Source organism: Hylaeus anthracinus, unplaced genomic scaffold (genome assembly GCF_026225885.1).
Source record: "Hylaeus anthracinus isolate JK02 unplaced genomic scaffold, UHH_iyHylAnth1.0_haploid 0, whole genome shotgun sequence".
NCBI lineage: Eukaryota > Metazoa > Arthropoda > Insecta > Hymenoptera > Colletidae > Hylaeus > Hylaeus anthracinus.
In genome coordinates this window covers 17,445,001-17,460,529 of record NW_026533254.1, presented here as the reverse complement: position 1 = coordinate 17,460,529, position 15,529 = coordinate 17,445,001, and the positions used below count along the sequence as shown (strand labels likewise).

Below are 15,529 nucleotides of genomic sequence, written 5' to 3'. Positions count from 1 at the left end.
GCAAGTTGTATGTATGATTTAAGAAAGGTTATATAACGTATTATCTGCTTAAAACAAAAACAATAAATGTATTCAATAGTTTTTTCCTTAATCGATCACGAGCGGAAAGTTACATATTATAATTGTAGCATATAGTTTTAGTTCGTTTCTTGAAATTAATCATTAATGGCAAGAAAAATATTGATAACATACATTTGATGTGCCATTCGATTTTTTTTATTGTTTATAGTAATTGAGTTTAATATAATTTAGGGACCAATGTAACAACGTTTTGTAACAAAATTAAAATTTATTTACTGTTATTATAATATTATAAAATGTGTTTACTGTTACACTTTTCTTAAAAATAATTTTAAACGTCAAAGATGAACAAATTAATCGTAAAGTTGTAAACAAAACCATAATTGGATCGGTAACACTCTTGATTATAAAGAATTACTTCCCAGCCGATTAAGATTTAACAAATATGCTTATGATACTTTGCATTTATCAATTATCATATTGCGATTCTCAGCCTCTTCATTAGTAGTGCTTTCGCTGTTATTAGTTGAGTTTGATTGTTTTGTACTATTCGTGCTCTGTAGAATATCTGTAGACTGCTTGTTTAAAGATCAAAGAAATTTATTAAGTTAGATGTTATAATTCAGAAATATTATTATATGGTATAATAGTACAGAAAATCATTTACCTCTGATGTTTCACTTTCTTGGAAGATTTCTTTTGATCTCGTATTTTGTTGTTCAGCCCATAACCATGACTGTGAACTCTGTAGAAAATATTGAAAGCGTTATCACTATATTAGTTTTCATTCACTTAAAAATGCAATTAACACGTTAAATGCCGAACTTGTCCCTTCGTACAGATTAAAAAAAAAAAAACTGAAAAATCGACGACGTTGAGTAGTGCTCGTTGGAGAGTCTACATAATCAAGATTTAGAATAGTCTCACCTAAACGACTAAACATTATTTGTAATATCTGCAAAGGAAATCCCCCATATTTCTTTAGATTGGTTTAATAAATTACATCAAGTTTTTGTTGAAATATTGAATTTTTTATTTATTAATTTTGATTCCCCAAAGACATATCAATTGAAGAAAATGTTCAGCCCTGGTACACAGGGACCGCCGCGACATTAAATGTGTTTTAATCATACCGAATTTTTGTTCAAATTCGGATACAATGGTTGACCAGGAGGTAGTGGTGGAGCACTAGGGACCTACAAAAAAGAATAATTTAAATTATTTCTTAACTCATTTATAACTATAGAATCACAAGATATGATACCGTAGGTGGTGGAGTGTTGTAGCAAGCTGGTGGTGAAATGTTGTAGAAAATTGGTGGTCGCACATTGTTAGTTTGTACAAGCGGAGGCTATTATGAAAAAAGAATCAAGAATCATATATATAATTTAGAAAATTAATTAAAACAACACAAATATATATTTATTTTTTAGACATATTTTACTACCGGGTATTGGTTTTGCTGATACTGGTTTGAGTTTGGTAGATTTGTATTTGTTTGTACCTGGAATTTCTAAGAAAAAGATTTTAATTGTACAAATAATGAAATGAATGTTATTACTTTGCATGTAATAAAATAAAATGTGCACTTTATACTTATTTGTATCTTTTTCTATATTCTTTATACTAACATTTCGGCAACAGAAGGTGAAATGATGAAGTTCATTACATCTCTGACATTTAAATCCCCAAGCAGGACAAGATTTCATAGAATGCTTCTGGTCACATCTCCCACAGTTTCTTTTATGTTCCGGATTGTATGACTGCTGATTTTGTGTGGTCACTTTTTTTTTATTATGATTATTACCACTACTACTTGCAACAGCTTCAACAGTTTTAGCACTAGTAGTGTCCTTCTTATGAGTTTGAGCGTTTTCTGGAAGAGACATTTTGTGTTCATTGTAAATTGCTATTAGTTTTGGCAAGTCAAGGTTTGTTGTTTCAAAAAGTTTTTTTCTAAGATTTTTATCTTTGAAACCAGCAATTACTTTGTCTCTGATTAAACTGTTTTTCATATTTCCGAAGTTACAAGCTGCTGCCTTTTGCTAAACAGAGGAATAAAATGATAAAACAACCCATTAATTTAAGAAAAATATATGTAAATTTCAAAAGTGACTCACTTTTAAATCCTCAATATAATCCTCGATAGATTCTTGTGGTTTACAAACTCTGGTGAAGAAGTTATATCGTTCTATCACTTCATTTTTAGGGGGATTAAAGTAGTTACTAAGTTTATTTAATAATACATCTACTCTATCTCTGTCTGTTGAGTTCTTTGGAAACAGTTTTTCTATAGCATCTTGACCAACTTTTCCTATGTGAGATCTCAAGAGGTAAGCTTGTATGTCCTCAGACTTTTTTGCATAATCACTCGCTTTCAGATATATAACAAAATCTTTTCTCCATCTATTCCAATTTTGAACCATATCCCCATCTCCAGACAAAGGATCCGGTGGCCGCACGTATGAATCCATTTTCGCAATAATTTTCTGCAACAACACTGAAAAATTTTAATTCAATATTTATTCTTTCTCCACTTGTTGCATAATTATACTGTGCCTCCACATTTTGTATCCAAAAATATTTTTGTAAACGACATTTTCAATATGTCAGAGACAAAAGATGGTACGACATGTTATAACAAAGAAGTTGATCTTTCCGTATTACCTTTCCGTTAAACGCGCACTTTTACGACTACACTTGTTGAATATTGTGCGTTGATTTTAATTATAGATTAATACATACGTTACTCATACAATCAATAGCAAGGACTGAAAGATTATCGATGATAATGGAAACTTCAAATCGATTGCTGACTGTTGGATATTACGCTTGTGGGAATTCCCCACCCGAAGTATCACAGAATCATATATGTATAAAATACAACACATTCATACTTTCAACTGTGGTTGTGTAATTATTATCGTGACGTAATACTACACGAGATAAATTCAGGAATCCAGGAAACAATTTAATTTTAGTTCTAAATAAGTGTCCTCAGTTTAGCATGAAAAAAGTTGTATATAAACAAAACCACATAGCCCAACAGAAATCGACAGAGGGTTATTCCCCGAATAAAATCTATATAAATTATATCTATGAATAAATAGGTACAATAGTTGTTTTTGTGTGTACGTTTCATTCTTTCGATTTTATAATAAAGGCTTTGAACTTATCAGTAACGATATCTCTGAGTCACAAGCGATCATAATGTATAACAAGGACAATCAGAGTCTGCCACGTTTTGTTTATTTACATTTCTTATATCCTTATTCTTAACGTATATAGGTTCTATTCGAAATTTGATGAATTAGGGGTCAGGAAATTAGTAAATTAGTAAACATATTGTATAAAATGTATAAATCATAATTGATAGCGTTGTTCAATAGCGTACATTTTAATTTGCAACGTTGGTAGCATCATCTAGTCATTTCTAGTAAGTCTCATTCATTTTCGTCCTGTAAAGTTATATCGATAGAAATAAACAAACAAATATTTGAATAATTTAAATATTCAAATTTTCATTGACATATATACAAACATACCCTCGCGAATTTATGGGGTGAAAACTACTAGCGCCACTCAGCGGTAAAAACCCTGAACTAATTTTTTTATGTTTAGCCAGCGCCCTCGGTGGGAAGACGCCCAAGTTTATAGTAAAATTAGTTCTCATTCGCTCTGTTAGATTGCGCCACTAACTTCAACTTATCGACACTGTAGGTTATTTACACAATCTATTTCATTTTATACAATTTTGAGTGCAGAATTAAGTAGTATGTATTGTGATATAAAAATTTAGCTAGGAAGACGTTTTTCGATTCATTTTTCTTCCAACGAAGTTGCGAATGAAGTGATGGCGACATCTGGCAGTAAAAATCGAGAACTACTTTCCGATAAACTTGGACGTTATTGCCGTAGATGTCGCGGTATCCTTTATTTAGTGGCGTCATCTACCGTTAAAAGAAAGAACTATTTCTCGACAAACTTGGGCGTTTTCTCCATAGAGGTGCTGACTACACATCGAAAAATTAGAACGATACTTTTATCGCTAGATGGCTAGCTACGTTATTGTTACTTTTGAAGAAGTCTTTCTATATTGAATAATAATCGAAGTCCAAGTAATAAAGTACAGTAAAGTAGTATCAAAGATTGTTACAGATAAAGTTTTTTCATAGTACTAATTTAATGGAATAATAGTTAGTGCAATTTATCCAAGTTTATCCACTTGATAGAATAAAATAATTTAAAGGGAAAGGGAATTGGTGATTCCTTCTAACTGAGCACATGTAATTGGTGTTTATTATATGATTAGAAAATAGTACATTTTCACCGTTTTTATTTTTTTTTATGACGTAATAACAAAATTAAGGGAATACGAAGCTACAAATGTGCTGAGTCGATTATTATTAGTAATACTTTTTTTTATATTTGTTTTATCTTTGCTTGCGAGTGTTTTAAATTTAAAAATATTTATTTATATCAATATATTATTTGCTGATACATTTTGTCTCCAAGTGGTTAGGTTTTTTACATCGTGAGCACTCTTTTCCTTGTGCAGGGCATAGAGATATGATATGGTCTGTGCCGCATCTAGAGCAATTTCTCACCATAGGAGCTTGACACTTCCACGAATAGTGATTATTTTTGCCACACTTTGTGCATGCATATCCAAAAGCAGGGCATTCTATTTGCTTATGCCCAGTTCCACATTTGGAACAATTGTCAACAAATTTTACATTAGTTTTGCACTTCTCTGTAAAATGATTGAACTTCTTACAGTTGTTGCATTGGCTTCCATGCGCAGGACATTTATTGCGTGTATGTTGCAGTCCGCATCTGACACATACGCTTAAACTGTTATCTATGAGACGTTTTTTAGTAAAGGTTTGCTCAGGATTGGTTTTTTTGTCCTTTTGATTTGAGAATTTTTGTAAAGACATGCATTCAGAAATAATTTCACTCAAATTCAAAGACTGTAAAAATGTTTCAAAATCTTTATCGGATTTCAGTCCCATAATATCGTTGATAACCTTTTGTTTAACAATATCTTGAGCATCGCTGTGATTGCTTGCTTTAGCAATTTCCTATAACATCATATATATTTATTATTTTCAATAAATCAGATTTTAAAGTATACCATTACAAGTTCAACTTGAAGATATAAAAGAAATATTTAATGAAGTATGGACTTTCTGGCTTTGTTACTTTCTATAAAAAAACTGTAATAATGTTGCTTATAAAGAAATTCTTGTAAATCCTCAGTACCATTAAATTATTGACATAGTCACTGATGTTCTCTTTATATTGTATTTCCTTAGTTCCAAAAATGAAATACAAATCCAATTTTGTAAGCAGTGCATCGAAATTTTCTTTATCTAAAAATGTATCCAAAGATACTTTTTTGTAAGCTTCTTGCCCTATGGGACCAATAAACATCAAAAGAAACGTTCCCCATCTATTTTTGTACGATTCTGTGGGATCTTCCACTTTCATAAATTCTATGAAATCACTCCTCCAGGTACACCAATTCTTATCCAAATTGCCATTTGCTTTTAGTGGTGCTGGTGGTTGCGCTTTGTTTGGCACTTTTTCACCTTAAATATTTCACTTCAATAATTTATACTATCGGTTAAAAAAATGTTATACATACGAAAGAAAAAAACAGAAATATTACCCATATTTATTATTTTACGTAAAATTTACGTCATGCGTTTGAGCTATGTATATCTACATAAATACAAAATTACGTTACTATTGTTCTGTAGCACAGTTTAGAATTCATTAATTCAATTGTTTTTTATATTTTCTCTTGTCTGGCGGCGGAACCACTGATGGCAAATTCTGTCGCGAACGCGTTAAACAGATAAATGAGTATACTCGTTACGTTTTTATCATGTGATTCGATAAAACACTATATAAATTGAAGGAAAAATAATAAGTTCTGAAGAGAAAATATCCAATGTTTACTTATGCTCAATAACTTGCCAACACTTTCCTTTGTTAGAAGGACCAACTGTAGAACCAGCCATGTGTACACTCATACTGTTTCTTATCTATTCTATATTTTTTGGTTTCGAGTGATTAAGCACTAAGGAAATGAGACGTAGAAATGATATTTATTGTTTCTATCATTTAGCGATAAATACTGATATTACTGGAATAGAGAATGATTTCTTTTGTTAGGTGGCAACCTAATTATTTAATTGTATGTCGATCCTGCAATTAAAACGTCTATTTTCTTTTTATTCCATTATATTCGTACAAGTAAATTTTAATACAAAAAGCTGCATTTGTAGAACAAAGAAGCGTTTTTGTCTCCACGGATTCAAAGATTTGTCACTATTTTAGGGATGTTAGATCAGTTCATTCTATACGAACTTACTAGAATTCTGCGTTCTTAGGTTGGCAACAGAACCATGTTTGTAAACTAACAGTTTCGCATGTCATCCAACCATCATCCGTGAGGAGATTACCATGAGCGAAGTATGCCCAACCGAAAATTGGAGAATTTCGTTAGGAATGCGTAACAATGTGTTGCATACCACGATTCCGTATGTTCCTATGTTAGTAGAAAATATTCCTATACACCTCTCTTTCGAGGACCACGAAGAAAATGGTATCAAAACGATACAAACGATGGGGGAACTCGTCCCGAAGACTGAGGCCTATGCTACACTTTTGTCTTTAACGCCAGGAAATAAATCAGAATTTCCTATCAGTTTCAAGCACTTGCATATCAATGATTTGTACATTCAGAATCCAGATAACACACGTTGCGCTATTTGGGTACAAGTTATTCTCAAGAATTATGTTACTTTCTAGAAATTGCAAGAGTAAAAATATAAATTTAATATTATTTTTTAATGACATCACTGATCAACTTTATATTGGGTACTAGGATAAGCATACAGTCTTTAAAGTCTATGGAAAGTTAGAGACTGCAGAATCAGAAACCGTATTAGAAGTTACTCACTTGGTACCAGTACGTGATATCATTGGAACATTGAATACAATGACTGCGCTAGCCACGATCGCACGCTCGGAATGTCGATGGTAAGATGATATAACTATTTGAAGCGCGAAATTAAGTGTCCCTGTTTTATTTTAGGTATTACCGTACAGAAGGACAAAATAATATGCTGCAATCTCAATGGGATAAAATGAAAGAGCAAAAGAAACGTTTAGTGAATGTAAAAACTTCATAAAATAGTATATTCTTCTAAAAATACTAGAGTTACAACTAGCAATTTAACAATTATATTTTTGTATGTAGCATAAATATAGAATGTATAATAAAATATATGATTTATAATCCAACTCTAACGTGTATATATGTATGAGAATGTTATAATATTCAATTTCAAGTAACATTTTTTAATGTATCACTTTCTACGGTACCGTAATTTGTTCCTGCATTGCGAAGCAAAATGTCCCCGTGCGTCACAACTGGTGCAAATACTATGGTTTGCTGGACAAACCGATCTATTTTTAGAATGACTTAAACCACAAAAGCGACACATTAAAACTTGAGAGCTTTCACATGCCCAAGAGAAATGACTTATTTTATGACATTTTGTGCAAGTTTCACCATAAGCAGGACATTGTCCATTGAAATGACTACCTTTGCAATATCTACACTTCAGATTAAAAACCATTGGACACCTATTACTAAAATGATTCCATTCTTTACATTTTGGACATTGTTTTCCTGATGCTGGACATCTATTCGAACCATGTTTGTTCCCACATCTATAACATTTTATCGCCATACCATTGTCATCGTACAAGTTCCAGATAAATGCAATTTCTTTAAATGTTAAATTTTTGAAATTAGATGAAAATGTGAATGTTGGCAGTACAGTTTTAGCATTGGTTTCGAATTGTTGTTTATTAATTTCCGTCAAAATTTTTAATTTTATCAACTCTTCTCCATTTTTAATATTTTTTAGCCTGACCATGAACTGAAAAATAAGATCGAGTACGATTGCTTGTACAACGAAATATGGAAATTTAAAAACCTACCTGCAAGTCATCAATGTATTCATAACTACTTTCGTGTGGCTGTTTTTTTCTTCCCGAAAACACCCGGTAGTCATCGAATTTTTCAATTAATACATCTATGTTCTCTTTTTCGTCTGCACGATTGAACACAAATGTTTTATAAATATCTTGGCCAATCGGGCCCATCAAGTTCAACAACCTATTTCCCCATCTATTTTTATCAGAACCGTCGTCGTTAATTGACTTTTTAAACTCCAGGAATTTGAGTTTCCACGAGGACCACGTTGCGAAAAATTCACCTTCTGTCATGAACGGCTGAGGTGGGGGAATCGTTTGCAATTTTGTCGAAAAATCAGTCGGAACATTGTTCTTTGTTTTTGTTTTCGCACTATTCGAGTTACCTATAAAAAAGAAAATTTTACTCGTTGCTTTTATTCGTTGCTAAAACAAATATTTACCCATTCTTTATTTTATTATCGAATAACTTTTCAAGTATGTTTTCGTATGATTTTTAACTTTAACACTATCGTACTCGTTAGTAATTTATAGTTACCAATGAAGGGATCCCTTACCAGAAAACAGTGCATGAAACCTCCATCTCTGAACGTAATTTTTCATCCTAAATGGTTTACAACGATAACATAATGTTGACTGTGTTTGCATAAATAACATTAAATTTAGTAAACGCAAAATTACATAGGATATTTAATTGCAAGACAATTGAAAATAACTCAATATTACTGTCGATTGATTATCATTAAGAATTCACCATTTCATTCAAAGTCACTAAACTTCCGAACTAACTGTAAGAATAGTTTTATATATATCTCCAATCTCCATATACGAATTCATCTTTGAATAAAATTAAGTCGATATCATTTATTTAACGCTGGAAAATATTTCCAAAAATATTTTCGATAGTTTTTACCCATCTTAATTACATTTTTAAATTATAATATGATACACAACAGATTAACATATCCGTTAGGAAGTAAGATGAGGAATATTAAAATCGTGATATTAAAATAATTATAGATTATATATTACAACATCAGTAGTAACACGATGATTACGTTTCCAAAGATAAAGAGAAGTTATCACTTATCAGTCAAGCAATCTGCATCTCGCGTTGCATGAGTGTACGGAGGGTTGCCATGCGTCAGGCGTCTCCGTGGCAACACCACTCAAATTACACTCGTTTGCTTTGTCATCGAATAGAATGGTTTAATTTAAGTTTCACGGCTCGACATTCCTATAGAATTCGTCGACAAATATAGTCTCGGTGTCGCAAACTCAGCATACGTTCCGAAAACGGGATTGTGAAAAATTTCATAAGCGAAACCAGAGCTGGATGGGCTCAAATGAAGATCTGCCTCTTTGAACAAAATGTAGAGTAAGTTCTCTACACAGATTTTTCTTTTGACATAAGTTGACATATTTTCTTCCTAATGCATTGTTTCTCTCCTTTTTTTTTTTCGAATTTCCTAATTGTTTGTGTAGTATATCCAATACTCAAAGAATAAAGAGTCAAACAAGAACACGAATCTTGGGTTCTCTAATATTTTCCACCGCTCTGAATTGTTGCAAGGGCCATGTGGAAGGAGAAAAAAGGTGGTGGACGGTAAATAGAATGGTCGAGTGAAACTCGATTGGATTCCAAGACCAGAAAGCTCTGGGAGGACCAGTCCGCCACATGGATACTAATTACAGAGCAAACATCAGCAAGTGGCTGCCGCCTCCTGGTGGCATCCTGGTGAAATGGTTCGCAGAGTCCTCGACGCTTAACGAGAGAATGGGCAACCTCGTGGAACGCATAGCCTTAATCATCCAGGACATTACAGACGCACAGGCTTGTGATCTCGAGGTGCGAAACTAATTTCCCACGGCCAAGTTCGCGGCACGGTTTAGTTTCTCATTATCACCTGCTCGGATCTGCGAATACTCGATTGTTTAAATTAGCGCGCTTCAAGCGCCGCTGGCTTGTCTGTGGATTATTATACTTTCCTTAATTTACTAGATCGGGGACAAAAGAATCATTTTTAATTCTCTTCGCTTCAACGAAAGATAAAAGATACATTAGTAGATTTAATTGAATCAACGATTTAGAAACGCGTTAAGTTTAGATTCTTCGTAAGTTCGTAGGCTATTAATTAAGGTAGTTGAGTTTGAAATGTTACTAGTTGTGCCGCGAGAAGTTTGTACTTGAGTGCAAGGCGGGTCCCAGTCGCCCAGGGGCATAAGGTTATAATTAGTTTAACGTTAGGTTTAGATCCAATGCAGACTTATCAGTTGATCTACTTCTAGGTATTCTACAAACCAATTTGTCCTCGGTATCATGCGGAGGACCATTAACGTTATAGTTGTGCACGAAAGGTTTTGCACATTACTGCAAGGCGGGTTCCATTCGTGCAGGGGCACAGCGCTATAGTTAATGTAACATTATAATAAATTTCTTGTGTTGCTTGCGTGACGAATGTAGGGGTACAAAGGTGTCGCAAAGGACCTGGAGGAAGTGACCAAACAGTACACGTCGGTCTGCTCGGTTACCCTCAGCAAGCATCCGATATACAAGTACAAGATGCGCCATTTTCTGACTGCGTTGAAGCGAAAGGTGAACGTGCTGGCCAGATTCACTCGCAATCTAATCACAGAGATCGTCGATTGCAAGAGCGAGGAGCTGCTCAGAGTCGTCTTCAGGTGAAGTAAACCACAATCTCCTAGATCATAGTGTAACTAATTAGATAACGAGTCTAATTTCTTAATAGCCTAGGCCTCTTAAAGTCTTACATTGAAAACAACCCACCTCCTGAAGCATAATCTTCCATTTCAACTCGGTATCATGCCGATTGCAGATTAGTCAACATTTACAACGACATTCTGGACATGGACATCGACGTCTCAGATCCATCAACAACCGTGTTCCATAATGACAGTCCTTACATGCTGGAACCACTGAAGAAGGTGTCCGTCACGCGAATATTGCAGGTAGCTAGCCTAAACAAATTTATGTTCGTTAAGATACGATAATTCTATAATCATAATTAGGCAGGAACCATCCATATCTTTTTAGACGTAGGTTACAATTATTTTTGAACGTAGACAGCCCAGATCGTAGTTTCTTAAAAACGCGCAGAAGTCCGCGGACCATCCTCGCGAAAGTCTAACTTTTTAATTCAACCTACTCCCCGAGATGTGTCCATTTGCAGATTAAAATGAAACAGTCAGCGCAACACCGAACCCCCGTGTTTCGAATCTGAATTGTCGCAATATCTTGTCATTACCAGATAGTCGCGACTTTCTTGACAAGTTGGAACAGGAAAGAAAAGAAATAAACGATATGGTTCAGCCTGTTAAGGAGGAACCTCGTACGAACTTAAGAAAGAGCAAAATTTCGTTAATTCCTCGAGATCGAACCACAGATGCGATTGTTTCAGATTCTGGCGAAAAATAGAGCGGAGGAGTCCTGTCACGAGCTAATCGATTGCCTCCTAGCGAATTACGAGCCTCGCGAAAAAGATGATCCTGGCGAGGCTGGTGACGGGGAGGCTTCAGAGAATTCCAGCGTCGAGATCTATCGGTTGGTCCTCGGTTTAAGTCCCCGTCGATCCTCTTTTTTTTTCTCTCTCTTTTTTTTTTTTTTTTTAAACAGAACTCTGTTCTCGACGGTATTGTTCTTGGCTCACCACCGTTCGTGTTTTACGAAGAATTGATTCGCAGAGCCCTCACGAGACACTTAACGCCGCCAGTCGAGAGCACCTCGTCGAGGGTCGAGATGGAGATGTCGAACGTCGAAAGCATCCAGACTCTGGTCAACACTCAGAACGAGCAAGTCCTCAGGCTTTTAAGCGTCGTGCAGGACGTTTCGCCGCGGCTGTTGGGCAACGACGCGCTGAGGACCGTCAAAGATGGCGGTAAAATTGACCTAATTGTTTCACGGGCATCGAATAATCAATTATTATTTAGAATCCTCCGGCGCGGGCCTCGTTAAGGAATCTTTAATCGTTATGGATTTATTTGGAATTTTAACGAATTTTAACCAATAAGATTCGTTTCCCGATGATTCATTTTCGAGAGCGTCTAAGCTTCCAGATTTAAGGCTTTCTATTTTTCATCGCTAACTCAAAGTTTCTTAATTAATTCACGAGAATATGCACGCTCGCGTCAGGCAAGACGAAACTAAGGAGCAGCGCGATAAAGAAGGTGAAGAATTACTACCAAGAGGTTGCCTGGGGCGCGTTGTCCGGCATCTTGGACCACGTGATCCTTTGGTGGTCCCCGGAAGCACTGGCCACTCATCACAGCCACGGGGCGCAGCATCTAAAGGATTGGCTCAGTCAGTTCGTTCAAAGAAACCCTGGTAAAGTATTAAAACGAGGTATTTAAATAAAGTTATTTTAATTTAAAATAATCCTCAGTCCCTCCAACCGTGAGACCAGCGCTGCAAAATCTCTGCGACGCTCTAGGCTACCATGCCACGATCACAGCCTGGGACCAGCTCTTCAGGTTGGCTTACACTTCGGCGTTTCAGTGCCAGTCGGGTGCTTCGTCCTCGGAGGTCAGTTGCGTTTCAGACGCACAAGTAAAACCGCGAATCGCTACGTCATCCAGAAATGGCTGACAGGATTTTTCATTATAGAACAAAAAAAAAAAAATTAATTTCAAATATAGAAATGAAAATAACTGAAAATAAATCTGGTAGCCAACTTGTTAAAGGGAAACCCAATTTCTTCGGTACAATGTTCCCAATCGTTGTAGAACCTATGGAGCCACAGTTCCTTAGCCAGTTTCGCCGGAACGTAAACGATAATTAGATCCAATTTGCAGGGTAGCGACACTGGCCAGAAATTCGCGGAGTTGTTCCAGCTGTTGGTCAGGCTGAGCAACGAGTGCGAGGCAGGTGGCGAGTGGGTGATAGGCGCACCGTTGATGGAGTTGCCTCTGTCGGAACAGATTGTGGTTCTCCATCGTTTGGACCACTCGGTGCACACGGTGAGGCTGTGGATCTTGCAAGAGGCGAAGATCATTGCTCACACGTGGGAGCTGGACGTGTTCTTCCTCCTGGTCAAGGGTGACATCGTAAACTGCCTCGAGGAGCTATCCTATTTAAAGGTGCAGTGTTCATCCTCCTTCCATTAACTTGTTTACACTATACTATAGAGATACAATAGCGAAAAAATATTAATAATAATATCAGTTTTTCCCAAAAATTCATGTCACTTATACTTTTGCTACTCGAATTAATATGTGAAACATACTCTTAAGTGTTGTACAAAAAGGTGGTCTCTGAACGTTTCTGTAATTTTTTTTTATTACATATTGACAGAGTTTTCGGCATGCACTTATGGGATGGCCTAATAAAATACTGTACTATAGAGTCGCTTGTATCACAGCGTGTGTCTTTCAGTTAGCTGACCACACGAATGCGCTGTCCGCGGACTCCGTCAGCGTTCAAGTGTACGTCTGCGGGAAAATGAGAGCAAAAATTGTGTCCGAGGTCAACGCTAACATAGATCTCCTGCGGGTACGTAACGATTATTGAAATTTTCAAGCTGTACTCTTTCCAAAGTGGAATATATCCTTTACAGAAGTGTTCCACGCAGTGTACAACGATTCTCGCGAAAATCTGTCGCGTGGTCAGTCTGGCGAACCTGCACATGTGCTTTCCACGGTCGAGCTACTGGAGGAAAGGAAGCGACGTTGCTCCACTCGCCGCCAGTCTCTACGTGGAAGTCTATTTCGGTATGGGAATCTCACGTAACACGTTAATCGCCGTAACAACACGCCTGACAAAATTATACGAAATAAACTTGAATAAAATTCGCGAGTTTCACAAATACCACGATGAACGTTTCATTGTGTAGTCTTCGATGGTCTAAATAATATTTAATCCTAGCAGTTCTTACGAATCTTTTCACTAAGAACGCGTTCCTTAGAAAAAGTGCTGCTCCCAGTGCTGGAAGTCATCGAGGATCACGAGACATCCAACATGATCTTGAGAATCATGTGCGAAGCTTGGCTCGATTACATATATCTGCATCGAATTAAATTCAGGTGAACCTCTTGTTAATTCCCCCTGTTTTACTTAATCGATTTGGTTAGAAGTCGTTCGTTAATAACGTAATGCAGTCGTACTAATTCAAGCTGCGACTGAATATCTTTGCAACAATAATTCACGTAGTAATTCTATATGTAACACTCTTCAACTTTGAGTACCACTGCCAATCATCCCTCGCATCCATTTTGCATGAATTTTTCCAGCAAGTACGGAGCACTCCAGTTGCTAACAGACTTCGCCTACGTGTCGCAGTGGGTGACGAGCTGCACGATAATCTCTCAAGACGTACGAAATCGTCTCCTGAAGAACGAAGTCCTGCGACGCTGCGAGGGCGTGGGACGCCTGCTGCTGCGACACCCTGGCGAGGCTATTTCTATGCGCAAACGATTGAGTAAGGGAACAACGGGACCGGGAGGGAACGACGGCACGGAAGCTCGACGAGTGATTCGTGTTTTAATTCATATTTCCAGCCAGGAGAACCAACGAGCGTGGCTCGCCCGAATCGCCTGGACTGGAACGCATGCCAGCGGAGATGTACGTTCCGAATCAGGAACAGTGGCTGGAGCTTCGCGCTCCCAGGAGATACATCTTTTGTTGCACGGAGTGAAGAGGAGGAGAAACATTGGCGAATACGATAAAAGAACCAACGGGAAAAGAAACGGCGTAAACGAGGAGCGACGGATGTCAGAGGGTGTCATTGTTTCGCGCGATATTTTAAATAGGATTCTTTTCAAACGCCACAAGTGTGTCTCGCGTGAATGGGCGGGGATGTGGCTTCAGGTAACTCTAAACCAGACTCGTTTCCATAAGATGACACACTTCAAACCCTCCAACCGAAGCCTAAGCCCAGTCCGTCTCGATCGCGACTCGCCGATGAAATCTGTAGAGGAAGGACGAGATTAATAAACAACCTGTCAAAATTAGACGTTGCTCGCATTAGGCATTCTGTATCATCGGAACAAAATGTCCAATTCAAAATGTAATATCCCAAAACTTCTGTCGACTCGAATGCGCAGTCATAAATATTCGTACTCTCTATGTCTATCGAAGACGTTCGTCTGAATTAAATGATAGGCTTGATGTTTCGAAATAAATGCTCGTTATGAACATATATACACGAAAGGTTCGTTCGTGTAAATATCTCAATATATTTGTATATGTTTATAATGAAACATTTGTTTGGGAATATCAAACTCGTCCTTCAATTTAGATAAATTTCTTTAATAAATATAGAGGGTACGAATACTTACGAGACTGACTGCGTGTCCTTTATTTCGAGTATCTACGACCATTAGTAAGAACGTTGAGGATCGCTGATGCGAATTCACCCGATTTACGTGGTTGGGAAGCCCAGCAAAAGGGAGGAAGCCCCGTTCCGATCTTGCTGCGCGTATCGCGTTACACACCCACATAGGCAAGATGAAAACGGACAACGTGAGACCAGCTGAACGT

At 36.7% G+C, this 15,529-nt stretch overlaps 5 protein-coding genes across 7 annotated transcripts; 2 read left to right on the top strand and 3 right to left on the bottom strand.

The window, feature by feature from the left end:
- Positions 1-497: 497 nt before the first annotated feature.
- Positions 498-2,898, bottom strand: LOC128894106 (uncharacterized; the record flags this gene model as incomplete). The annotated part of the gene is made up of 8 exons (XM_054155577.1): positions 2,767-2,898; positions 2,142-2,510; positions 1,653-2,066; positions 1,469-1,534; positions 1,286-1,372; positions 1,155-1,217; positions 689-766; positions 498-599 (listed from the first exon to the last, which is right to left on the bottom strand). Coding segments are annotated over exons 1-8 (1,188 nt in total), but the record flags the coding sequence as incomplete, so codon positions are not given.
- A 1,218-nt stretch (positions 2,899-4,116) lies between these two features.
- On the top strand, positions 4,117-7,338 carry LOC128891759 (uncharacterized). Of its 3 annotated transcripts, none has more exons than XM_054151529.1 (4): positions 4,117-4,301; positions 6,423-6,807; positions 6,920-7,074; positions 7,130-7,338. In XM_054151529.1, exons 2-4 carry the CDS (start codon positions 6,496-6,498, stop codon positions 7,224-7,226), a joined length of 564 nt encoding a protein of 187 aa, XP_054007504.1. In that variant the 5' UTR covers positions 4,117-4,301; positions 6,423-6,495; the 3' UTR covers positions 7,227-7,338. The 3 variants fall into 3 exon arrangements, with proteins under 3 accessions (XP_054007504.1, XP_054007496.1, XP_054007513.1); XM_054151521.1 differs by having other exon boundaries at positions 4,117-4,307; XM_054151538.1 differs by having other exon boundaries at positions 4,156-4,217.
- Positions 4,303-6,413, bottom strand: LOC128891751 (uncharacterized). The gene is made up of 3 exons (XM_054151508.1): positions 5,696-6,413; positions 5,287-5,615; positions 4,303-5,105 (listed from the first exon to the last, which is right to left on the bottom strand). Exons 1-3 carry the CDS (start codon positions 5,697-5,699, stop codon positions 4,509-4,511), a joined length of 930 nt encoding a protein of 309 aa, XP_054007483.1. The 5' UTR covers positions 5,700-6,413; the 3' UTR covers positions 4,303-4,508.
- Positions 7,202-8,655, bottom strand: LOC128891746 (uncharacterized). Its single transcript, XM_054151495.1, has 3 exons — positions 8,595-8,655; positions 8,044-8,423; positions 7,202-7,982 (listed from the first exon to the last, which is right to left on the bottom strand). Exons 1-3 carry the CDS (start codon positions 8,638-8,640, stop codon positions 7,404-7,406), a joined length of 1,005 nt encoding a protein of 334 aa, XP_054007470.1. The 5' UTR covers positions 8,641-8,655; the 3' UTR covers positions 7,202-7,403.
- Positions 8,656-9,203: 548 nt separating this feature from the next.
- Positions 9,204-14,971, top strand: LOC128895377 (coiled-coil domain-containing protein 142). Its single transcript, XM_054157919.1, has 13 exons — positions 9,204-9,886; positions 10,502-10,719; positions 10,875-11,007; positions 11,457-11,599; positions 11,740-11,933; positions 12,188-12,379; positions 12,438-12,577; positions 12,847-13,131; positions 13,427-13,543; positions 13,608-13,761; positions 13,956-14,073; positions 14,281-14,468; positions 14,548-14,971. Exons 1-13 carry the CDS (start codon positions 9,716-9,718, stop codon positions 14,682-14,684), a joined length of 2,190 nt encoding a protein of 729 aa, XP_054013894.1. The 5' UTR covers positions 9,204-9,715; the 3' UTR covers positions 14,685-14,971.
- Positions 14,972-15,529: the final 558 nt, after the last annotated feature.